The 26,315-nt window shown below is 40.1% G+C and overlaps 2 protein-coding genes across 2 annotated transcripts in view; one reads left to right on the forward strand and one right to left on the reverse strand.

The window, feature by feature from the left end:
- Positions 1–3,370: 3,370 nt before the first annotated feature.
- The window catches only part of PIK3CB (phosphatidylinositol-4,5-bisphosphate 3-kinase catalytic subunit beta), a 140,241-nt gene continuing 117,296 nt past the window's right edge, over positions 3,371–26,315 (forward strand). Inside the window, exon 1 of the mRNA XM_081106160.1 lies at positions 3,371–3,636. The gene's annotated coding sequence lies outside the window, so the exon portion shown is untranslated. The remainder of the gene's footprint in view (positions 3,637–26,315) is intronic.
- LOC308529451 (non-selective voltage-gated ion channel VDAC2-like) lies at positions 21,811–23,074 on the reverse strand. Its single transcript, XM_081105557.1, is given in 2 exon segments — positions 21,811–22,500; positions 22,502–23,074. Coding segments are annotated over 2 exon segments (882 nt in total). The 5' UTR covers positions 22,990–23,074; the 3' UTR covers positions 21,811–22,106.

The following is a 26,315-nucleotide window of genomic DNA, read 5'->3' on the forward strand; positions in this document are numbered from 1 at the left end:
AATAAAATATATTTTAAAAAATGGGGAAATATATATCTGTGTTTGCTTATATATGCACACAGTACTTCTAGAAGGATACTCAAGAAAATGACAACATTGGTTGTCTATAAGGAGAACTTCTTAACTGTCTGTGAAAGAGACTTTTACTGGATATTTGGTTGTACATTTTGGATTTCAAACCACGTGAACATATTACTTATACAAGGAAATGAAAGCACTCAAATTCTAAAAAAAAAACATTTAAGAAATTCTAGGAAATACTCAGAAGTATTTGGAAAGGGGGGGAAATGCCAAAAGAGTATATATTGTAAGTATAGCTCAGAACTCAGTGGTGGGAAGTGCGGGGGGGGGGCAAGGGAAACAAATGAATCTTCTAAAATTGAAGAAAGCCCTGGTCAATGGGTTCAGTGGTTAGATCATTGGCCTGCAGACCAAAGGGTTATGGGTTCCATTCCAGGCAAGGGCACGTACCATGGTTGCAGTCTTGATCCCCATCCCTGGTTGGGGCCAGTGTGGGAGGCAACCAATCCATGTGTCTCTCTCACATTGATGTTTCTCTCTCTCTGTCTCTCCCTCTCCCTTCCTCTCTCTCTAAAAAATCAATGGAAAAAATAACCTTGGGTGAGGATTAACAGCAAAAACAACAAAATTAGTCACAGCCTGGAAGGTGTGGCTCAGTGGTTGAGTGTCAACCTATGGACCAGGAGGTCACAGTTCCATTTCCGGTCAGGGCATGTGCCTGGGTTTTGGGCTCTATCCCCAGTGGGGGAGCATGCAGGAGGCAGCCAATCAATGATTCTCTCTCATCATTGGTGTTTCTGTCTCTCTCTCCCTTCCTCTCTGAAATCAATAAAAATATATTTTAAAAGAATTTGTCACAAAATTTTTTCCCTTTAAAACTACATTTATTAGATTAAAATAATAAGATAATACATATACTGGTTATAACAATTAAGATAATTCAAAGATCTATAAAGAAAAAGAACTCCCTCCCACGCACATCCTCCTCTTTCACACGCTGATGAATCCAGTGTGATCAGCCTATTGTAAATTCTTCCACACCTTTCTTTATGTTCATATGAATATATATAAAAATGGTCAGCAATATACTAACAGGATCGTACCACTCTTTATCACTCTAAAAAGTGCATTTTACACTCTAGCGATATATTATGGACATCCTGCTGGGTCTAACTCATTTTCATCATTGCATAATACTCCATAGTACAGAGGCAGTACAATTGATTCATGGATTCCATTACCTATGGACAATCAGGTTGTTCCAAGTTTGTTTGTGCTTGTTTTGCACTACAAGTAACACAATAAGCATCTGTATTCGTTTCCTTTGGCTACTTTAATAAATCACCACAAATTGGGTGGCTTAAAACAGCAGAAATTTATTCTCTTACAGTTCTGGAGTCCAGAGGCCTGAAATCAAGGTGTCATTCCTTCTAGAGGCTCTGAGGGAGAATCTCTTCTATGCCCCTCTCCTACCTTCTGGCAGCTGCCAGCAATCCTTGACATTCTTGGCTTGTAGACGCACAACTCCCATCTCTGCCTCATTCTTCCCATCTTCGTCTCTGCGTCTCTGTATCTCAAATCTTTGTCTTTCTCTTATAAGGACACCTTTCTCTTATGACCCACCCTAAATCTAGGATGATTTCATTTCAAGATCCTTAACTGAATTACACCTGTAAAGATATTTCCAAATAAGTCTATATGCTCACAGGTGCCAGGTGCACATATCTTTATTTAGAGGACCAACATTCAATCCACTGTGGCATCGTTATGTGTATCCTTACAACTGGTAATTTCTGTAGTTTTTCTACAGGGCAGAGTTAATTTATTTTATTTTATTTTATTTTATTTTATTTTATTTTTTCTTTGTCAATGAGTAGGTATGTGTATTTTAAATTTTAATAGATATTCCCAGACTTTTTGTCAATTTACATTTCCATCAGCTATGTCCCAGGGCTTATTTCCATGTATCGTGATTGCGTCTGTTAATGTTTGACAATATAATGAGAGAAACCTGGACTATATGTCTTAATTTTCTTTTCCATGACTATTAGTGAAATAAGCATCTTTCAAATTTGGATTTAATCTTCTATTGATTGCCTGCTTATATACTTTGTCCGTATTTTTAAAACATTGAGCTATTCAGCTTTTTAAAAAATCCATTTATAGAAACTCTTTTATGTTAGAGATACAATGTGCTTGCCATATGTTTTGTGTAGTTCTATTCCGTCTATTGTTTTTTTTGTGTGTTTTTTTTAAACGTGTCTTGTCATTATGATGTCATGCAAAACTTTAAAAATATTTATAGAGACAAATGTTTTTATTTTTTCTTTAATGAGTCTGGGCTTCCTGTCTTGTTTAAAGTTCCCCCTCACTACAGTGATATTACTATTCTTTAAAAATATTCCTCTAAGTTTTTAATTTGTATATTTTATATCTTTAATTCTTCTGGAATTTATTTTTGAATATGGCATCGTTCTATTTTTGATTTATTATGAACAGAGTCAATTAAACCAAGATCATTTATCAAGCCACCTTTGCTTTATATTAGGTTCTATCTAGATTCTATCCCAGACTAAACTATTTGCCTGAGCTATTATAGGAGTACGTTACAATAACTTTACAAACACTAGCTTTACAATAAGTTAAATTTTTGGTTTTCAGTAAGTGTAATTCGAGTGTGCCACAAAGAAAGAGGACCATGAAATTTCAAAGATAACAGGAGATAAGGGATGAGAAAGGGCCGGGTAAACCATAAGGCTCTGCAGCAAATGTGAGCTGTTGTTATCGCAACAATGAACATACAAGAAAAGAATCTTGGGCTTGAAAGGCTAAACTTTCTCTTTTATGATCATTAACATAAAAGTGCAGGGAGTGAAGGGCCGGCCGTGGGGCAGCTGACCAAGGGTTCCCATCCCCAGAACCAGAGCGACAAACCGAGGGGAAGGGGTGAAAGCAAAGCGCGGCCAGCGCTCCAGAACCGAGGCGTCTGTTCAAAATCGCAGAACGGAATTCGGGAGAGAACGGCGAAGGGACGGCCAGCAACTGCGAAGGGAGACCCAGGAACAGAGGGGCCTCGGGGGGCAGGTGGCGGGTGTCTCCTGAAGGCTGCCGGCCGGGGACGCCCCATCCTGCGGTGCTCAGGCTGCAGCAAACTGGAGCAGAAGCCCCGCGCTGCAGCCGGACGGGCGGGCTGCCGAGAGGACTGGGCAGCAGCCTCCCTTCTCCCCGCCCCGCCCCGCCCCGTCCGTCCCGTAGGTCTGCGGAGGCCGCTGCGGGGTCTGGGATTGGCCCGAGCGGCGTGCGGGGCGGAGTCGTCACGCGCGCGCGCACGCGCGGGCGCGACCACGGCGGCGGCGCGCGCGTGCTCCGTCGGTCGGTGCGGCGGCGGCGGCGGCAGAGGCAGTGGCTGTGCCTGTGGCGGCGGAGGAGGAACGGGGCGGGCCATGGCAGTGGGCGGCGGGACGGTGTAACGCCGCGCGGGGCCGGCGGGAGGTGACGGAGAGAGGCGGGATGGGAGCGCCGCAGCTGGACGGTCGCGGTGGTCTGGGCTGCTGACCGCACACCCCAGCTTGGAGCCCGCGGCGGCGGCGTTGGCGGCGGCGGAGCGCCAGGCAGGTGAGTGTGGTGGAGCGCGACCCGGATATGCGGCGCGGCTGCTGGGCGGCGCGGCGGGCGGCCGCCGCGAGGTTCCCCCGAGCGGGCCGGCGGCGCGCTCTTGCTGGCCGCAGCCTGTGGTGCCGGCGCCTGGGTTGCCCGCGCCGCGGTTCCTCCCGGCTCGGAGGACTCCCGCCCGCCGGCCCGCGGCGGCGCCTCGCTCGACTGCGGCCCTCCCGGCTTCTCCAAGGTGAGCGGCGCTGCCCGGCCTCCCGCGGCGGAGACGCCGCTGGGCGCCCCGGGCCGCGGGCGCAGCGGGTCGCGTTCCGGACGGGAGCCTCAGTGGAGAGGGTGTCTTTGCCCCCGCGTCTACGCGGCCACCTCCGGAGCCTCCCGACTCGCGGGTGCCTTTTTGCACAGAAGTGTCTTTTAAGGGGCAGAGATCCTGGACCGTTGGGGTATGTATGGTGGTGTTTTCCAATCGTCGTGCCGCCAACCGATCAGCCCTGGGGCCTTGGGTCCAAGTGTCCAGGTTTGTTCATGGGAATAATAATAATGCGTAACTTAACAGCTTTGTGGTGAGGACAGACTAGAAAGATGTGCGAGGCCGAACAGCAGGTGATCGGGAAAGGGTCGGCTGTTCGGAGCACCCCTGGTGCAGCATCGGGTCAGCTGTTGCTGATGCCTGGCCGCGCGGGTGCGCTGGGAGGGCTCCTTATTTCGGAAGCGCTCGAGTGTTGCAGGAACCTCCGCGGGATTGTTTGATGTTGGAGCGGCATTGGAATCTGCTGTCCTCACCCTAGAACCCTGTCGTCTTTTGCTTCGGTTGCCTTGGAATACCTGTCTCCTGTACCGAGTGGGGAATCGTTGCTGAAATAAAAGCCCAGCGAGTTTAGGATTCGCTTAAGGATGGAAGATGGCGGGACACACAAACTTGAAGTGCTTTGCTGTGTAAATAATCTTAAGTGACACTTAAACTCTGTCACTTGTTACAGAGTATAAACACACGAGGGATATGGAAACACACTATTTTTTTTCTTTTCTTCCTGCATTGCTACATCCGAAGGGAGTGACAAGTGCTTTTGTAAACATCGTCGTGGGCAGTGTTACCGTCCCGGTGAAGTCATCATAATTAAATTAGATGAGTACTTATTTTGAAGCGCTGAATGAATGTTTGGAAAGATGATTCCTAAGTAAATCATCTCCAGCGAGTCAGAATTCTCAGCAGTTCATTAATCATTTGGGGGTTTTTATGCGATGCTCTAAGATTTTTATGGTAAAAAGCAGAACTGTGTACTGTAAGTCATGATAATGTAGCATAGGAGGGGGTGTTCAGGTTACAGATCTTCACCTAGTTTCAGGAGGCAAGTGTGCAAGTAAGTAAAACTCTTAAGCTTTAAAACTGGGCTTTGTATTCACTAAAGCAAAAATGACTAAAAACAAAGAACTTTTGTTTTACATCCCTGTTTCACACTCTGATGAGGGTCTTTACCTTCGGGTTGTTTTTTTAGGAGTGGAGAAAATTGAGTTGGGTTTATTGCCGATTTGCACCTCTTGTCTATATTTCCTGCTTTTCCTAGCGACTCATTCGTAAAGACTTTGGATCCAAGTTGCTTTGTGAAATGTGAACAAAATACATAGAAAATAATTAAAAATGAGCTTTATAATTTAAATTATGTTCTTCCTTGTAGTCTAATTGTGTTCTTCCTAAATTATGATTTTCCCTGTTGTCTAATTTTAGACCAGTGAACCCAACAGTAGAAGTACTGTTAGCTATTGTGCAAAGGCTAGGGGTCAGAAGTCACATCTTGGTTCTAGGCCTGGACATGGGTCCCAAATATCTGGGGATTTGGGGATGTCACTTAGTTTTTCTGGACCTCAATTTATTTATATATTTTTATAATTAACGGAATTTGAGTGTGTTTGTGACCAGCAGATTGGGAGGATGGTGGAGGACTAGAGAATCGTATTCTACATATAAAGGATATTCAGGATATTATATTTGCCCTTCTCTTTACTCTTTCTCTCTCTTTTGTTGACTTTTTCTTCTCTTCTTGAATTCAAACATTCTAATGCCTCAGGGTTTTCAAGCTTGCCCCTCTACTTTTTTCTATTTATAGTCTTTCTGGATGATCAAACATGCCCTATGGTTTAAATACTCTCAATGTATTGTTGACTCTAAGATTTTTATCTTAGGCCCTGAACTTCAGATTTCTTCTACTTGCCTACATGCTATCTTTACCAATTTTGTCTGTAGGCATCTTAAACTTAACATGTTCAAAGTAGAACTCTTGATTTCCATCCCTCAACTTATTTCTTTCCCAGCAGTCTCCATTTCATAAGAGCACCTCCCCCCCCCATCCTACTTAAGTGAGAAATCTGGTGTCCATTCTTAATTCATTCTTTTGCCTCACTCCTTGCCTACCATACAAATGACCAGCAAAATCTGTAAATTTTACCTCCAAAGTACGTGCTAAATATTTTTAGTTTAGTTTGTTTTTATAGCCACCATCCCAATTCTTACTGGGTAGTAGCTTTCTAACTGGTCTCTGCCTCTCGTCTTACTCTCCTATAGCCCATTTTCAGACAGCAATCAGCATGATGTTTACTTACTTTCTTGCTCTAGTAGCTCCTTGTTGCACTAAGAAATAAATCCAACTCTTTACCTACGCTATCAGTTAATTATCTTATTTTTTTTTCTTTGTTTATGGTCTTTTCCTCCATCTAACTGCTATAAGTTATCTGATGGCAGGGACCTCTGCCTTCCTGGGCTATTTTCAGTAACTAGAACAGTGATTGGAACATTTAACTAACATTGATGAATGACCGTGTGAATGAAATAAGTTATGAAATATTCTGATTCCAAGTATAACATGTACTGAGCACACTTTACACTTTTTTGGCCCCAGATTTGTGCAAATGAGGAAGAAATCAGAAGGCCTAGAGTTACTCTGCTAGACATCCTTATTCCTGCAGTCTTCGTTAACATGCTGTACTTCCTGAAAAGGCTAAGCATTTAGACCTTAAGCCACTGATAACAAAACAAATGTGAATTTTGTTCATTGTGTGCTGGGTCATTAGTATTTTTGCAAATAGGGAACCAAACAAGTTTTCCAGCCTGTTTTGTTATTTTGAGGCATTGAATGAATTTTGGTCCTTACGGGAGGGAGTTGGTTCTAGAATGTGGTAGTTTGATCTGATAATTGCATAACAAATCCTGTAGGGTAGCAGTTAGAATTTTTACAAAGAGCCAATGTCTTTGTTTCAATTACACTATTTAAAAAAAAATCTGAGACTCCTTTTCTACCACCTCTTGTGAGTGTGTGTGCATACATATATGTACGTGTTCTCGGAACCATTTGATTTGAAGTTCTCATAGCTTACCTTATCTTGGGGATAAATCCCTATTATTTGGTTTCTTTTTATTTTTTGCTAATCCTCACCTGAGGGTATTTTTTCATTGATTTTAAGAGAGAGTGGAAGGGAAGGAGAGAGACAGAGAGAAACATGGAGAAACAGAGAGAGAGACATCGATTGGTTACCTCCCACATGCACCGGATCGAGGCTGCAGTCAAGGTACTTGTCTTTGACTGGAATCGAACCTGGGACCCTTCAGTCCGCGGGCTGATGCTCTATCCACTGAGCCAAACCTGCTAGGGCTATTTGGTTTCTATTACCTGCTCACTTGACAGCTTTGTCATGTTGTAGAAAGAGCTTAGTATTTTTCTCCTCTCCCTGAGACTGAGTCTAGCCCTGAAAACTATGAACAAAGAAGGGCATGGAAAAAATTAGAAGTGTACAATTCCATTGTCAAAGTAGAAATATAGGAAAAATACGTTGGAGGAGGAAATCCGAGATTAGAGGAATAATTTTTTTTTTAACTAGTGACATAGTTTATTATCATTATCATCAAGTATTATGCATTGTACATAATCGTATGTGCCACACTTTTGTACAGCAGTACATTTGTTTACACCAGCATCACCACAAACACATGATAGTGAGTTGTGCACAACGATAAGACAGCTATGATGTCACTGGGCAATAGGAATTTTTCAGCTCCATTATATTCTTCTTTTTTAAATTCTTTATTGTTGAAAGTTTTATATACATCTCCTTTTCCCCCCATTGACCTCTCCCCACCCGATCCCGCCCCCAGCACATGTCCCCACCCCCTGTTATCTGTGTGTATTGGTCATGCTCATATACATGGATACAAGTCCTTTGGTTGATCTCTAGAGCAGCGTTCTCAACCTGTGGGTCGCGACCTCTTTGAGGGTCGAATGACCCTTTCACAGGGGTCAGCTAAGACCCTCAGAAAACACATATAATTACATATTGTTTTTGTGATTAATCACTATGCTTAAATTATGTTCAATTTGTAACAATGAAAATACATCCTGCATATCAGATATTTACATTACGATTCATAACAGTAGCAAAATTACAGTTATGAAGTAGCAACGAAAATAATTTTATGGTTGGGGGTCACCACAACATGAACTGTATTAAAGGGTCGCGGCATTAGGAAGGTTGAGAACCACTGCTTTAGGCCAATGCTCTATCCACTGAGCCAGGCTGGCTGGGGCAAGAGATTTTAATAAAAAGACATTTCTAAAAGGGGAGTGACATTGAATTAAAAAAATCTTATGTACAGTCAAGTTCACTTTTTCATGTGTAGTCCTATGAATTTTGACACATGCATAGATTCTTGTAACTACTGCAACTAACCATATTCAGAACAATTCCAACATCCCAAAGAATTCCCTTGTTTTACTCCTTTGTAGTCACCTCCCCCTAATTCTTGACACTTGGACTTAGGTGTTTTTTATTTTATTTTATTTTTAATTTATTTTTTATTGATTTCAGAGAGGAAGAGAGAGATAGAAACATCAATGATGAGAGAGTATTATTGATTGGCTGCCTCCTGCACACCCCCACCAGGGATCGAGCCTGCAACCCAGGCATGTGCCCTGACTGGGAATTGAACCATGACCTCCTGGTTCATAGGTCAATGCTCAACCATTGAGCTATGCCGGCCAGTGGACTTCAGTGTTTTTTTGTTTTGTTTGTTTGTTTTTAATTGTTTTATTGCTTAAAGTATTACAAAGAGTATTATGTATGTCTCCTCCCCCCCCACCCCCTTGACAATCCCCTGGCCTCCCCTACCCCCTAGTGTCTTTATCTTACACCTTTGGAACCTGTCAAGTGATGCAAATCTCATAATATCAGGTTATAATAGGGACCATCTAACAAAGAAATTTGGGGGCTAAGTCTTTGATAAAATGGTAATGGACATCATCACATATCCTCTCTTGTCTCTTTAGTAAACTCAAAATTCCCATTTACTGCTACCACAGGGTAAAGGGGAGATTAATTTTGCAAAGGATAACGCTGTGAAGTTATAGCTTTTCTCCCTGGTCTGTCTAGCATTGTCCCTTTTGCTAGCCTATCCATTGTATTCCAGCACTTAAGAGTTTCAGGTATTCAACTTTCCTAGGAGTTGAGGAGGAGGATATGTTGTTACCTGTACAGCTAAAGTACATTGCAAATGTAGCTTTCTATTCTCCTATTAACTTGGTTCCAGCCTAAAGCAGTTAATCTAGAAATTCCATCATTTACTCAGAAAATTCACAAATCCTTCCCCTGAAAAAATCCTGGCTTCAGGATTTATATATCTTTCCCCACCTCTTCACCAAGCTATGGATATCAAAGCAGATCACCTGAGGTTATTACTAGTTGACCCTTTGGGAGTATTTTTTGCTGAAATGTTAATCTGAGCAATCCCCTAACATGGCGATGCTAGAGCCAGGTCTGCAGCTCAGAATCCCCTAGTGCAGTGGTTCTCAACCTTCCTAATGCCACGACCCTTTATTACAGTTCCTCATGTTGTGGTGACCCACAATTTCATTGTTACAAATTGGACATAATTAAAGCATAGTGATTAATTGCAAAAACAATATGTAATTATATATGTGTTTTCCAATGGTCTTAGGGGAACCCTGGTGAAAGGGTTGTTTGACTTCTAAAGTGGTCGCGACCCACAGGTTGAGAACCGCTGCCCTAGTGCAAAGCCAGGAGAGACTGCCACATTGCTGACCCTGTTGTTTGTCATTCTTTGGTGCTCTGGCCCCTTGGGAGACCACCAAGCAAAAGCACATTTGCCTTCAAGGGAAATGTGATCCTGATTATCCATGCCTTCAGGAGGAGGATTATGTGGATTAAAAGAAATCCTTGGGTAGTTCAGACGCTTTATTTAAACTGCACTTTACCCACATTCCTGACCATAGTTTTTTCTTGCGTTTATAATATTTACTTATTTTCTATCTATTATCTCCATTTATCATTTAGAAGTAATGGTAGTCTCTGAAGTGAAGTAGCGAAAAGATGGGAGCAGTCAACTGAGTTAGATAATCATCAGGCATTGCCCTACATAATGTGATGTTGACTGGGTGGTTGAACCACAATGCTTACTAGACCTTGAAGACCTGAATTCCATGAATTCCTTATCTGCTGAGCCACTGGAAGGAATCTGAGGTGACCGTCAACAAGAGGTCATGCTCCATTTTGAGACATTTGCACTTTACTAGCATAACTGATTGAGCTTTTGTGATTTAAATAATGAGATTTCAGATTTAAATAATGAGATTTCAGATTGAATTTTAAGTTTACAGACAGTCCTCCGGTTACGTTGGACTCCACATACGTCTTTTTGTGGTTACGTCGCCATCTCCCATTTATTTATAAAAAAAAAAATGTTCCGTCATTTCGACGTATGTACATATGTGCTTTTATGTTTTTTATTATTTATTTACCACAAATAAAGGTCAGGAATTGTTATCTGTCTTTTACATTTTTTTTTACTGTTTCACTTCATTACTGCTGTGTATGTGCTCCATGTGAATGCGTAGGTGCTTGTGTAGGTGAGTTCCGATGTATGGCGAAAATCGCATTATGTTGCGGCGCCATAGGAATGGATCTCTGACGTAACCCGGGGACCTACTGTAATTTGAATTTGTAACTGAAGACCTGGTATTCCAAATAGAGATGCTGAGTTTTTGTAGCCAGGTCACTAACTGCTACTTTTAAGTTACATGTAGTTACACAGTCATTAATTTCTATTAAATAGTTGAAATAGGGTCATTTAAAATTGTTTACTCTTGAGCTGTTGATTTAGTGTAGGTCCTGTATTTGTGTGATATACCATTGAGTAGACAGACTCTACTCTGGTGACCCTATGAATGAGTGATGTCTACAATGTCCGGTCCGCAGCAGCCTTGCTCAGCTCCTGTAGACTCATGCCTGTGGCTTCTTGTATGGAGTCAACCCATCTCATATTTGGTCTTTTTCTTGCTGCCTTCTATTTACCCCAGCGTTATTTTCTTTTCTGGAGAACACTCTGCTCAGGCTGTGCCTGACGTAGGACAGCTTTCGTTTTGCCGTTTTTCCTCCAGCGTTGTGTTTTTTCAGGCTTCATTTGCTCTAGGATCCACTTGTATATCTGCGCGTGCCCCCCTCGGCGGTAGTAGTTTCACTACTTTTTTTTTTTTTTTTTTAAATACATTTTATTGAGTTTTTACAGAGAGGAAAGGAGAGAGATAGAGAGCTAGAAACATCGATGAGAGAGAAACATCGACCAGCTGCCTCCTGCACACTCCCCACTGGGGATGTGCCCGCAACCAAGGCACATGCCCCCGACCGGAATCGAACCTGGGACCCTTCAGTCCGCAGGCCGACGCTCCATCCACTGAGCCAAACCGGCTTCGGCAGTTTCACTACTTTTAACTAAGTTTATATGATAGTCCTGTTTTATGAGTAAGAGTTAAACAATGAATTAGTTATTTGATGTAGTATTCCTTTGTTTTGAATATACAATAAGGTTTTCCTTTTGCCTTGGCTTTACAATTAGAAAGACTGTGTGGTTTTGTGGTTTGTCATATATGTGTAACTAACAAATGTGCTTCATGTATGACCTAGCTAGATGTTCTAAAAGGTTGTGTAGGCATGTTTACAGAGTTTTCAAATAAGAAAACTCAATATGTTTTTTTTTTTCTCCTTTTTGCTCAGGTAATTTGTTTGGGTGGTATAGTGAAAAATGCGGCTAAGCTTGATCCTAAAGTATTGAGAATACAAGTAAGACATTTACTTTTGAATAAATGAACCAATAAACTGTAGTTATTAATCTTTAACTTAAAAGAATGACTAGAGAATCATTATACTACTGTGGCCTTTTTCTCCCCCACATTCATTCACATGAAGAAGGAATTTGAACATTACATCAACCATTAATAGTACCCAGACACATAGAAGGAGATGCATAGTATGTATAGATGCATAGTTTTTCTGCTAACTGGAGCCCACTACAGTGGTTATTTTGAGCTAACCACTAATTTTGAATTAAGTGGTTTCTATAGAAGAGGTCTGTGTAGTTATAAAATTAAAAGTATTCATTATTTCTTAATTACTGTGCATGGAGACTGAAAGACTGAAGTATTATCCATTTTGAAAATGAACTATTAATGAATTAGAGAAGTTTTACACTTTACTTGTATGCTAAGGTTGGGATCTGATTTCAGTAAAGAAAGAAAATATTTAAGGAGCTCAATTTCTTTTTGAAGATTTCATAAATTATTGACAGTGCCAATAATTTTGATTTAAAATGTAATCTTAAAAAGTAGAATTTTTTTGGGTAGCTTTATATAGTGAAATACTTCCAAGAAAAACTCAAATTCACTGGCTGGATAGCTCAGTTGGCCATCCGGATACACCAAGGTTGTGGGTTTGATCCCCAGACAGGCACATACAAGGATCAACCAATCTATATATATAAAAGCCTAAGTAACCCTTATGGCAAAACGACCAGAATGACCTGTCGCTATGATGCGCACTGACCATCAGGGGGCAGACACTCAATGTAGGAGCTGCCCCATGGTGGTCAGTGCACTCCCACAGGGGGAGCACCACTCAGCCAGAAGCCGGGCTCACGTCTGGTGAGCACAGCTGCGGCAGTGGGAGCCTCTCCCAACTCCATGGCAGCACTATCCAAGCTGCGTGGTGCCTGGCCTGGTTTGGGCTCCTCCTTGACCATCTGCCGCTTGGTGCACTGCTACATCCCCCGAGGGGTCTCGGACTTGCAAGGACTACGAGGAGAAAGAAAATTGATACCTGGGTGCATTGGAAGGAATCTACAAAACAAAAACAAAAACAAAAACAAAGGCAGAGAACATCTTAAATGTAGTCAGAAGAAAATGGCAGTTGGACATCCCCCGAGGGGTCCTAGACTGTGAGAGGGCATGGGCCAAGCTGAGGGGACTCCCTCCCCCCCCCAGTGCACCGGACCTCTAGTGTATGCATAAATAAGTGTAACAACAAATTGATGCTTCCTCTTTTCTCCCTTCCCCTTCCATCCTCTCCCCTCCCCTCCTCTCAAATAAATAACTTTAAAATATTAAAAAATAAAAAACCCAAATTATTTTAAATGACACTGAAATAACTTGAACCTATCAGCTTGGCAAAAATAAAATATTTTAATACTCCTGAATAAGATTTGGGGAAAAATATTTTCATACATTGCTTCTGAAAGTATAAATTGATACAACTTTTAAGAAGGGCAGTTTAGTATCAAAATTATGAACGCAGCTCTAACCGGTTTGGCTCAGTGGATAGAGCATTGGCCTGCGGACTGAAGGGTCCCAGGTTCCATTCCAGTCAAGAGCCATGTACCTTGGTTGCAGACACATCCCCAGTAGGGGGTGTGCAGGAGGCAGCTGATCAATGTTTCTCATCAATGTTTCTAACTCTCTATCCCTCCCCCTTCCTCTCTGTAAAAAAAATCAATAAAATATATTTTTTTAAAAAATCATAGATTAAAAAAATTATGAACGCACATATTCTTTTATCCATTCATTTTTTTTTTGTTGGGATTGTTCTAAAGTATATTTACACAGTGCAAAATGATGCATGTACAAGTTTATTTTTTATATTATTATTCATTCAAAAGATTTATTATGGTAATAGGGAGCCATTGAAGGTTTTAAAAATATTATTTATAGCAAAATTCTTTTTTAAAAAATATATTTTATTGATTTTCTACAGAGAGGAAGGGAGAGGGATAGAGAGTTAGAAACATCGATGTGAGAGAAACATCGATCAGCTGCCTCCTGCACACCCCCTACTGGGGATGTGTCTGCAACCAAGGTACATGCCCTTGACCGGAATCAAACCTGGGACCCTTGAATTCGCAGGCTGACGCCCTATCCACTGAGCCAAACCGGTTAGGGCTATAGCAAAATTCTTGAAGTAACTTAAAAGTTCAGTAGAACATTGGCTTTTAAAAAGTAGCACATCCATGATTGAATGATCTGTAGCTATAAAACAGAATGAGCCACGTTTTTATGCACTGACCTCACATAAATGGGTAAAGTTAAAGAAAGAAATGGTGTGGCTACAGTATGTGTAGATTCCTACCATTAGTATTTTTTTTTTAATCCTTACCTGAGGACCTGCTTATCGATTTGAGAGAGAGGGGAAGGGAGGGAGAGAGAAATAGAAACAGAAACATTGATGTAGGAGCGAAACATCAGTCGGCTGCCCTCCAGCACTTGCCCGACTGGGAATCGAACCTGCAACCTTTCGTTGTATGGGATGATGCTCCAGCGAATGAGCCACATCAGTTAGGGCTTTACCATTACTATTTAAAAAAAGAAATGACAGGATATATATATTTGCTTGCTTATAAATGCAGTATTTTTGAAAGCATACATTGGTTCCCTCTGGGAAGAGGGACCTGGGTTAACTGAAGGAATTGAGTGGTAGGGTGCTTTATTGTATACCCTTTTGTGCTTTTGAATTCTGAATAATGTATTCACCACAAAAGGTGAATATAATAAATGCATGTAATTAAAAAGTAACAAAATTCAACTATTTTTGAAAATTAAAACAGTAACCTCTAAGATATTACAAAATTAAACAAAATGGACACTAATTACAATGTTTAGTTTAAGTATTAAAACATTAAAAATTTGTATTCTGTCTTCTACATTGACTAATATTATATCTGTGCTGCAATTAATGCATAGGTGGATAAGGTGGAGGTCTCTATTCATTTGCATTCATTTTGAATTTGAAAACTAAGCCCCTAGCCCTGGTTAGTAGCTCATTTGGTTAGAGTATCATCCTGACACTCCAAGATTGTGGGTTCAGTCTCTGGTCTGTGCACATACAAGAATCAACCAATAGGTGCATAAATGGGTGGAACAGCAAAAATGTGTTTCTCTCAAATCAATAAATAAAAGCTAATGTATAAGTAAGTGGAACAACAAATAGATGTTTCTCTCTAAAATAAATAAATACATACATAAATAAATAAAAACAATAAAGTGTAGAGTTCAATGGTTTTTAATATATTCAGAGTTGTGCAACCATGCCAAAGTCAATTTCAGAAAATTTTGATCACTGCAAAAAGAAACATTTTAGCTCTTATTGTCCAGTTTTATTCCTGCTCCCAGCCCTAATCTGTGTCTCTGTATATTTATTCTGGACATTTCATATAAATGGAATCATATAATATGCAGTCTCTTGTGACTGGCTTCTTTTACTTGGCATATTTTCAAGGTTTATCCGTATTGTGGCATGTATCAGTACTTCCTTTTTATTGCTGAATAATTGTTTCCTTTTTCAATCCCATTGATAAATGTGTTCTGCTAAGTATTAGGGCTGTTAATCAGGAGATTATCCTTGTCCTAGGTTTGCCTTCTGTGTATCACTTGGTTGCTAACATTTTGCTGAATATTTATTATATGTTTATTTAAAGAATAACATTGATTTTTAGAGAGAGAGGAAGGGAGAAGAGAGAATCATCAGTTGGCTACCTTCTGCATACCCTTACTCAGGATCCAGCCCCAAATCAGGGCATGTGCCCTAATTGGGAATGGAACCAGCAACCTTTCTGGGCATGGGATGATGCCCAACTAACTGATTCACATAGGCCAGGCCTATTTATTTATTTCTTACTGTTGACACTATTACATATATCTTGCTGCATATTTATTAATTTCAAAGAGTAATGGCATAGAGAGGGAAAAAATGTGGACTTCAAAGCAGTTTAGCTGTTTGTTAGTATCATTGGCAGAAGTTTATTATTTTTAAAAATATATTTTATTGATTTTTTACAGAGAGGAAGGGAGAGGGATAAAGAGTTAGAAACATCGATGAGAGAGAAACATTGATCAGCTGCCTCCTGCTGGGGATTTCCCCATAACCAACGTACATGCCCTTGACTGGAATTGAACCTGGGACCTTTCAGTCCGTAGGCCGACGCTCTATCCACTGAGCCAAACTGTTCAGGGCCAGAAATTTACTTTAAAAGGAGCTTGAAACTGTGGGATAAAATTAAGAGAAACTTGGGAATTACTCCAAGATTTTACTTTTAATGTTTTTCCTCAGTCCTGTTATTTATTACATGTATTTGAGTTAATACTGTCTATAATATCTACATTTGAACCTATATTTATGAGAAAGGCAGTTAGATGTAGAATTGGAGTGTCAGAAAAAAGAGTTTCATATTGAGAGCATTCCTGTCCTAAAACCCAGTCCAGTCTAGCCTCCCACACAGTTTCACAGAACACCTTGAGTTGCATTACTTTAATCTCAGGTGTGATTTGTAGTGTGTGTATTTTAAAGAATATTTTCTCAATCAGGTTTAGAGGAACATTTAACTCTCATATGTTGTCTTTTATAACGAGATTTGTTCCTGAAGTGTTGTTTTTTAAAAAAATATGTTTTTATTGGTTTCAGACAGAGGAAGGGAGAGGGAGAGAGTGATAGAAACATCTATGAGAGAGGAACATTGATCTGCTGCCTCCTGCCCACCCCCTACTTGGGATCGAGCCTGCAACCTGGCTATGTGCCCTGACCAGGAATCAGACTGTGACCTCTTGGTTCCTGGGTTGATGCTCAACCACTGAGCCACACCACCTTGAGCTGTGTGTGTGTGTGTGTGTGTGTGTGTGTGTGTGTGCGCGCGCCCGCCTTGGATGGGCTTTTTAATAAATATATAGTCTTTCCCCCCCACATAAGTATTTAAAGATTTTTTTCATGAACATGGGAATATCTCTTTATTCAGACAGTGTCTCTGTGTTGAATTTTTGGGAGATAGAACTGGTGAGCTAAGAATTTATGAGTAGCCAAAACCGGTTTGGCTCAGTGGATAGAGCGTCGGCCTGCGGACTGAAAGGTCCCGGGTTCGATTCCGGTCAAGGGCATGTACCTGGGTTGCGGGCATATCCCCAGTAGGAGATGTGCAGGAGGCAGCTGATCGATGTTTCTCTCTCATCGATGTTTCTAACTCTCTATCTCTCTCCCTTCCTCTCTGTAAAAAATCAATAAAATATATATATATAAAAAAAAAAGAATTTATGAGTAGGTTTAGTTGTCTTGATGCATCATTGCTCAAAGTGTGAGCCTGTGCTGATGGCTATGTTCACTCTGATATCCCACAGAAATTGAGAGTTAATAACATGTGGACTTGTATTTTGTCTTTCATTTTGTATTTAATTATTTTTATTGTATTTTAGGAAAGCATTGGATTATGACAACTGGGGTAAAAAAAAAACCCTAGTTCTTTACTACTGACAATTTGAAAAGCACAAAGGGCTGTCAGATGTCCAGGCACCAGCTTTATGGAGCCTGTAGCTCAGAGAATTTAGGTTTTCAGGCTTATTTATTTTTAAAAAATCTTTATTATTGAAAGTATTACATATGTAATATGAACCCCTTCTAGCCTGCCCCTGCCCCCTCAGGCTTTTTTAAAATTGAAAAAAAAAATTTTTATCCTCACCTGAGGATATGTTTTTATTGATTTTTATAGAGAGAGGAAGGGAGAAAGAGAAAGAAAAATCAATGTGAGAGAGAAACGAGAAACCGATTGGTTGCCTACTGCATGTGTCCGACTGGGGATTAAACCCAAACCTAGGTGTGTGCCCTGACTGGGAGCTGAACTTGCAACCTTTTGGTGTATGGGAGGACGCCCCAACCAACTGAGCCACTTGGCCAGGGCAAATTGAAATTTGATTGATATAATTTTAGATTTATATGCAGTTGTATTAAATAATACAACAGATTCTTTGTATACTTGACTGGGTATTCCCCAGTGGTAATGTTTTGTAAAATTAGCATAGTATCACAACCAGGATATTGACATATATACAATCATTCACTAACTTATTCAGATTTCTCCAGTTTCCTTTGGACTTTTATGTGTGTGTATGAAGTTTTATACAATTGTGTCACCTGTCCAGGCTTTTGTATGCACCACCACAGTCAAGATACTGAGCAGTTCTAACAACACCAGGATCCCTTGTGTTACATGTTTATAACCACACCCACCTCTAGCACCCACCCCTCCCACCTTCCATTCCCCTCTATGGTCTTTAACCCCTGGCAACCACTAATTTGTCTTCCATTTTGCCTTTCAAATGTTGCATGTATTAATAGTTGGCTCCTTTCCATTGCTGAGTAGAATTCCATGATATGGATGGACCACATTTTTTAACCACTCACCTGTTGAAAGATTTGGATTGTTTTTAGGTTTTGGCTGTTACAAATAAAGCAAGGATGAACATTTGTTTTTTTTTGTATGAGTACAGGTTTTTGTGTAAACTTAAGTTTTTGTTTCTTTGGGATAAATGCCCATGAGTGCAATTGCTAGGTCGTAGGGTAATTGCATGTTTTGTTTTATAAGAAACTGCCAACAGGGGGATGAGAGCATGAATGAGTGTGTGTGTGTGTGTGTGTGGGGGGGGGTGTGTGTGTGTTGGGGGTTAGTGGGAAATGAGGACACATTTGTAATACCTTAACCAATAAAGAAATTTAAAAAAACAAAACTGCCAACAGTCCCTTTTAATAGTACAAGGATTACTAGAGAAGCCTTATATAAACGCTATCTGCAGTATATACATTAATCATAACTGAGCTGCTGTTCTGGTGGAGTAAGATGGGAGTACCACCTGCTTGATCACCACTCAGGGACTGTGCCAGCCTTGTCTGCTCTCATCACCCAGGCTAAAACTCAGGGCCAGACAGGTGAAGTGACTTAAAAAATTTTTTTTTAGAAGTGATGTTAGCCTTGTCACTGGCAAAGCTGATAGTGGAACGCTGGTTTCTTGGTTCCTAGTGTTGTGTTGTTTTTGTAAATTAGAGTTATACTTTCATGTATATTGTTTGAATGGTTAAATAATCCTCCATGGTTATGAAAAGCAATAGTATTCTGCAGCTCCACTCCCTTCTAAAGTAATTGTACTAGAGAATTTACTATTAGTGTACATATTATTTTGTACTACATTATGTTTTATTTTGCCTTTATAATATAGTTAGGACTATAACATATACATATATGTAGTTATTTAAAATTATGTTTAGTCCTGCCTATCAATTTATTTCAGAATGGTAAAGGGGATATTATAGAATATTTGTTATTTTAAAAAAGGGATCATTGGGTTTGACATGACTGAGAACACCTGAGATAGGTGGGATGTAGTGGTGGAGCACATGGGGAACTTTGGTGGGAGGAAGCCTGGCATTTTGTAGAAACTGAATGAGGCCATATATAGCTTGAGAGGAGAGGGTGCGGGGAAGATGTGTAGGATAAGAGATGTGTAAGATGAGTCCAAGTTCAGGCAGGATCTTGTAGGAAGAAGCTTGGGCATTTGTTTGACTTGAACAAAAGCTGAGGACTTGTGAGGTGTAGAGTTGCTTGAATTTATAGTTGAAATGGACTTTAACACTAGAAAGACTGAAATTTAGTATATACCTATATTGCCCAAAAGCAGTCAAAATGACTGCATTGTGAAAGAATAATATCAGAGCACTCTTCACTTATGTTCCTTAGCTTTTCCAATAACTCACTTCTATTCGACATTTCTTTCATGAATTTAGGGCGCAAAAGAAATAAAATAAACAACTTATTAGAACAAGTATCACTGCATAAAGATGCGAATAACAAGTACTAGTTTAGCTTATTGAGCAACTGCAACTTATCAAGTATCGACAATTTATCATGTACTTGTATGTTATCATGTGACGGTAATCGAAAAAAAATGAAAACTGTTATTTCAATACAGAGCCGAACTGGTCATATAAGAAATGTACTCAATTCAATAATAAGAGTCATTTGATTATTTAAAATTTCCCCAAGCAGTCAAAATGACTGCTTTTGGGCAATATAGGTATAACACATATATATATACCGGAAATGAAGGAGGGGGAGGTAACTACAATTATTAATAAACGCATTTATATGTTGTACAAAAAGTCACAAAATTCTAAGACATTGTGTCCTTATATACATAATTGTTTTTCTAATTGAAATTAAAAAGCAGTCAAAATGACTTCCTTGGGCAATCTAGTGTTAAAGATCATATAATTTAACCGTCCAATTTTACAAATAAGAAAGTGGAAGTAAGGGAACATTCCCAAGGTTAAACAGTTAGTGGATGAGGTGGAGCTAGAACTCAATGATGCTAGTTCATTGTTTACACTTGACTATCAGACCCAGGGGTTAAATCTAATAGATAGTTAGGAGCATTTTGAGTAAGAGAATTCCAAGAGGGAGATGGCTGGATGGCTGTGTGCACCCAGGAGGCAGTGGGTAATGGGAACCCACAAAGTCAGGTCCCATGTATCAGGATTTGAATTGGGCTACTAGTGTACTAGAATCTTCATTTCATCTTCCTGCATCGACTTTTTACTAGTTAAGTAGACTTGCGGTTGCCCTCAGAGATTAGTTAATGCTCTCCATAGCAAAGCTCTTCTCCAGCAACATACTTTGATGACTGTACTTTTAAATAATAATGAAAATGTAGGTATTATAGACAGTATTAACTCTTTAATTAATGTAATAAATGACTGGGCTGAGGAAAATCATTAAAAGTAAAATCTTGGAATAAGTTCCTGAGGTGCGTGGGGCTGGTGCTCTAACCACTTAACAGTACTGGCCAAGGCTGAGGATTTTCCCCCCCACTCAGCATAATTTTCTGAAGCTTATTGAAGTTGTTGCATATATCAGTAGACATTTTCTTACATAGCCGTAGTATAGTTACCAAATTTAGGAAATTAACATTGATGTGATATTATTATCTGATATATAGTCCATATTCCAGTTTTACCAGTTGTACTAACAATATTTTTTACACCACCACCCAATCCAGTATCATATGCATATGCTTCAGGTCTCTCGAATTTCCTTTAATCCGCAACAATTCCTTTGCCTCCCTTCCCCCTTTTTAAAAAAATAACTTTGATATAATTGGAAAGTACAGGTCAGGTTATGTTAAAAAAATGTTCCTCAGTTTGAGTTTGTCTTTTCTTTCTGATTAAGATCCAGGTTATGCATTTTTAGCAGGAGTACCACGGATGGTGTTGCTCAGCATACACAAGATGGCAGCTCATGCCGTTATTGGTCATTTTAACTCTGATCACTTGATTAAAGTGATGTTGGCTTGATTTCTCCATTCAAAGTTATAAATTTTTGCTTTTGTCATTAAAAGTATTTTTGTGGGAAGACACTTTGAGTTTAAATAAAGATCCCATTTCTCATCATATGTTCATCAATTTTAGCATGCATTGAGTTGCTTTTTTGGTTTTTTTAAAAATATATTTTATTGATTTTCTACAGAGAGGAAGGGAGAGGGACAGGGAGCTAGAAACATCGATGAGAGAAACATCGATCAGCTGCCTCCTGCACACTCCCCACTGGGAACGTGCCTGCAACCAAGGCACACACCCTTGACCGGAATCGAACCCGGGACCCTTGAGTCCGCAGTCCGACACTCTATCCACTGAGCCAAACTGGTCAGGGCTGCATTGAGTTTTTTGGTAGCTTAATCAGCTGTTATTATCATGGTTGCAAAATGGTGATAAAATTTTAAAGGACAGCAAAAAGGCAGAGCTGACTTCTGTTTTATTATCCAATTAACAAGTAGAGAAAACTGTTCTTTATATACATTAAGAATGTAAAACCAAGCCTAAAAAGACAAGGGTTGCGTGACCTGTGTGGCTCAGCGATTGAGCATCAACCTATGAACCGGTTTCATTCCCGATCAGGGCACATGGCCAGGTTTTGGGCTCTATCCCCAGTGGGGGGTGTGTAGGAGGCAGCTGATCAGTGTTGCTCTCTCATCATTGATATTTCTTTTTTTTTTTTTACAGTTTTATTAAAGGTCTATTTCATTATTGGTGGGTAGCGCATTTAACAGTTAAATACATTAAATAATGTATAGGTGACTGCAGGACTGCCGCATTGGTAACTAGATAACCAATTCAACTAGAAACCAGCTAACAAGTAACTGTCTACATACATATTTAAAACACAGCTCTTGTTTAGCTCATCCTGTTTTGATCACCTTCTTGGAGGGAGAAAAGCCTGCTGGTCACACTGGAAATATATTAAGGCCAAATCTTCTGATATCCATTCCCAGAGGTTGCTTTCAGCTGGATTAAGCCTCCAACTCCAGGGCAAGCCCCAGTTTGTGGCCACCAGCATTAATGCTCTTCCCATCTACCAGAGCAGACAGGGTAAGCTTCACACCAGGCCGCAGAGTCTGAGTGTAGCCCACTCCAATTAAACTAGAGTTGTTGACTTTTGCAGAAATGGAAGCAGTGGGATCCAACTGATATTTAGCTGCAATACCAAAGCGAGTGCAGTTGGTACCTGAAGTCCACGGGAGGTTTACTGAAGTGTCAAGATCTTCACATACTTTCTGATAAATTGAGCCTCCAAATTCTGTCCCATCATTGACATTAGTGTGTAGCTGGAAGTCCCCAGTCCTATAGCCCACTGCAAAGTTGTTCCGTGTCAGCTTTGATTTGGCACTGTCAAAGGCAAGCTGATTTGGCAAGCCAGCCCTCGTAACCAAAGACAGCTGAGCCATGGATTGCAGGTCCAGCAAAATCAAAGTCAACATCACATCCAAGGTTTATACATTCCCTCTTGTAAGAAGACTTGATTTTACCACTTTTCTTTCCTGTGTTTGGTGAAAAGGTGGTATCAAATGTCAGTTTCAAACCTTGACAAATCTGGTCTTCAATTGCGATTTCTGTTCCCAGAGTGTTATCAGTGTTCCACTTCTCTGTGAAAGTCAGACCATACTCACACCATTTGTATTTGGTCCCCAAGGTCCCAGTAACTTTACCAGTGTCTGTACTAGATGAACCAGATGGTGAGAATTCCACGCCACTGCATGGCTTTGTTTTCACGTCCAGTTTCACCAACCCAAAGCCAAATCCTTTGTTGAAAACATCTCTGGCAGCTTTCCCAAGGTCAACATATGATGGAGGAATACACATTGGCCGCGCGCAGCTCTGTCCGTAGGTCGCCATGGCGAGGCCGCGGGAAGAGGTGGTCTAGTGATCTCCTGGGGGGGCCGTCTCGCCGCTCCGCTCGCAGCTGAGGCCGCTTGGCTCGCTCGGCCTCGGGCTGCGGCTGCCGCGGTGGAGGGCGAAGTGAAGGAGACCCCATCATTGATATTTCTATCTCTCTCTCTCTCCCTCTCCCTTCCTCTCTGAAATCAAATATATTTTTTAAAAAAGGCAAGGGTTAAATTGTATAGAAAAGGATAATAAATTTCAGCCCTCCCAAAAGTATAATATTTAAGAGAAAAATGATGTAAGGGGTAATTTTTAAAATTAAGATTTGATTGTGAATTACTAAATGACAAAAGCAAGTTTGAAGGCAGATGTAGTTAAAAAATAATCTTTAAGAACTGTTTTAGATTTATAGAAACATTACCAAGATAGTCCAGAGTTCCCATATGCTCTGCATGTAGTTTCTGCTATTATTAACATTAATGTGGTATGTTTGTTACATTTTGTGAATCAATTTTGATAAAATTATTAGTAACTAAAGCTCATATTTTTATTCAGTTCAGATTTTTTTAGTTTTTTTAAAAAAATATATTTTATTGATTTTTTACAGAGAGGAAGTGAGAGAGATAGAGAGTCAGAAACATCGAAGAGAGAGAAACATCGATCAGCCGCCTCCTGCGCATCCCCCACTGGGGATGTGCCTGCAACCCAGCTACATGCCCCTGACTGGAATCGAACCTGTGACCTTTCAGCCCGCAGGCCGACGCTCTATCCACTGAGCCAAACCGGTTTCGGCAGATTTTTTTTTAGTTTTTAACATGCAGGATACCACATTGAAGTTAGTTGTCATGTTTCCTTAGAGTTTCTCTTATATTTTTTTTTTAGAGATTAAAAAATTTTTTTTGATTGATTTTTAGAGAGAAAGAGAAACATCCATTTGTTCTACTTTTTAAGTATGCATTCATTGGGTGATTCTTGTATGTGCCCTGACCTGGGATTGAACTAGCAACTTCTGTGTACTGGCATGACACTCAAGTGAATATTTGCGGAGTGTTTATAAAAGCAAATACATATGTTTATGTTTTCCCCCCTTTTTTATTACAAAAACAATAGCATATTCTATTGTTTTTCACGTTGCAGTTTTTTTTATTGTGGTCTTTCCAAATTTTTAAGACTTCTTTTTAAGTAGCTGCAGAACATGACATTATGTGGATGTACCATAATGTACCTAACCAGTCCCCTATTGATGTACTTTTAGTGTACAGACTTTTGCTATTATAAGTACTCCTGTACTAAAAAAAAAAAAAAAAAAAAGATTTAGATTTTACTTTGAAACGTTTGGTTCAGATTCTGTATAATCCAAAATATGGATTATGACCAGTGAAAGAAACAGTGAAAGCAAATTGACATACTGTGATAAATGGCTCACATTCAAAGAACAGTGTTTAACACATCTATATGTATGAATATAATTTATGTATTTGAAGGCACTTCCACAAAGAGCTGTAGGAACTGTGGAATGCTTATCTATACTAATAAAAGGGTAATATGATAATTAGACCAGATAGACCAGACGTCTTCCGGATGTCCTCTGGACAAAGCCACAGTGGTGGGGCTGCGGCAGAAGCAGTTAGGGGAGATCAGACAGGCAGGCAGGCAGAGGAGGTTAGGGACGATCAGGCAGGCAGGCAGGCAGAGTGGTTAGGGGCAATCAGGCAGGAGGCAGGTGAGCAGTTAGGAACCAGCGGTCCCGGATTGCGAGGGGCACCCCCCGCCCCCCCCCCCCCCCGCAAGAATTTCGTGCACCAGGCCTCTAGTATATAGTATAAAGCTTAAAAATACAGAAGTTTATTGTAAAGAGTAAACATTTAATTATCTGCCTACAGATGCCTGCGATGTCCCAGTTTCTTGTGTTTTAATAATGGAGTTTAACATTCACCCATGTGCAGCTGTCATCCCTGGCCAGTGACTTGTTTTCCAGGATGATCCCAAATATCCCCCATCTTCTGATTCCCTTAATGTGAGCTTATTTTTCTGCTGGCCATTCTAGCTCTTTACCTCTTGTTGGTCTCTTTTCAAGTCTAATTTTTTCCAGAGTAATTCTGAATAAACAGGCTTCAGGTTCCCTGAATTCAGGGTCTCCTTTTTTCAGTTCCAGCCTTGACTAGGTAGGCTGTCAACTCAGTCATTCCTGGGACTCCTTTCTGGCGAGCATGTTTAGTTATGTGGCTGAATGACTTTAACAGTGATGGTCCTCTGTAATGTTTCTTTTCAAGTCTGAAAAATCACTGAAGATTTTATAAACAAACCACTGAAGTGTTTATAATTGTGTGTCAAGATACCTTTCTCTTAATCTATACAAACTGTTGCTCTGCTGATCTAATTAAGGAAATCCTGATTCTTTTTGTAGGGGAAGAATCCTTTAAAAATAGGAAGTGGACTTCCTAATGCCTGGGGAAAAAATTGCAGAAATTAAGAATTCTTAAGGAGTTGTGTGTCTTGCATTTAATGACCAGATTTAACTTTGTAGAGATGTTCTTAACAATTGGTCAGAATAATAAACACAATCTAAAGGCCATAGAAGGCTTCTTTAATAGGTAACATGAGAAATAAATAAAATTGTGAAAAAATAATTTAATGTTTTCATTGATTTTAGAAAGAGGAAGTCAGAGGGGGAGAGAGAGAGAAACATCAGTAATAAGAGAATCATCAATAGGCTGCCTCCCCACTGGGGATTGAGCCCCCACCAGGAATCCAATGGTGACCTCCTGGTTCATGGGTTGATGCTCAACCACTGAGCCATTTTAGTGAACATAATGGATAATAGTTTCACAAGAAAAACCTATTTTCTAAACCATGACATTATTATGGTTCTATGAACCTGTTCTGGGGTATGTCAAAGTGAATGTCTTTGTAAGGTGCTATATTTACAAGTTGTACTGCCAGTGAAAAATGTGATTTTAACCACTAAAAGTTTAAGTGGTCCTTTATAAAACATAATAGGAGCTAAAAATTATTTTAATGATTATCATTTTCTAAAGTATTCACATGGCTTTTTTGTATAAGAGGTCAACTAATTTGTCAGTTTACTTCTGTTAGTATTTACTCATCTAGAAATCTGTTAACAGTATTAACCCGTTTGTTGTAAATTATCTTACAGTAATTAAATGCTCTGCCAGTATGATGTGGAATGCTAGTGCACTGACTTGTCTAAATTCAGACCTTTGGAATGTCAGATTTGTTCTGCCATGGGGTTGGGGCTTTCCTGGGCAACATAGACTTCCTGAAAATCATGTTAGAGAGCCTCTGTATTTTAGAGCTTCATTTTACATTTGAGAGTG

The sequence above is a fragment of the Myotis nattereri genome (assembly GCF_964212035.1).
Source record: "Myotis nattereri genome assembly, chromosome: 14".
Lineage (NCBI taxonomy): Eukaryota > Metazoa > Chordata > Mammalia > Chiroptera > Vespertilionidae > Myotis > Myotis nattereri.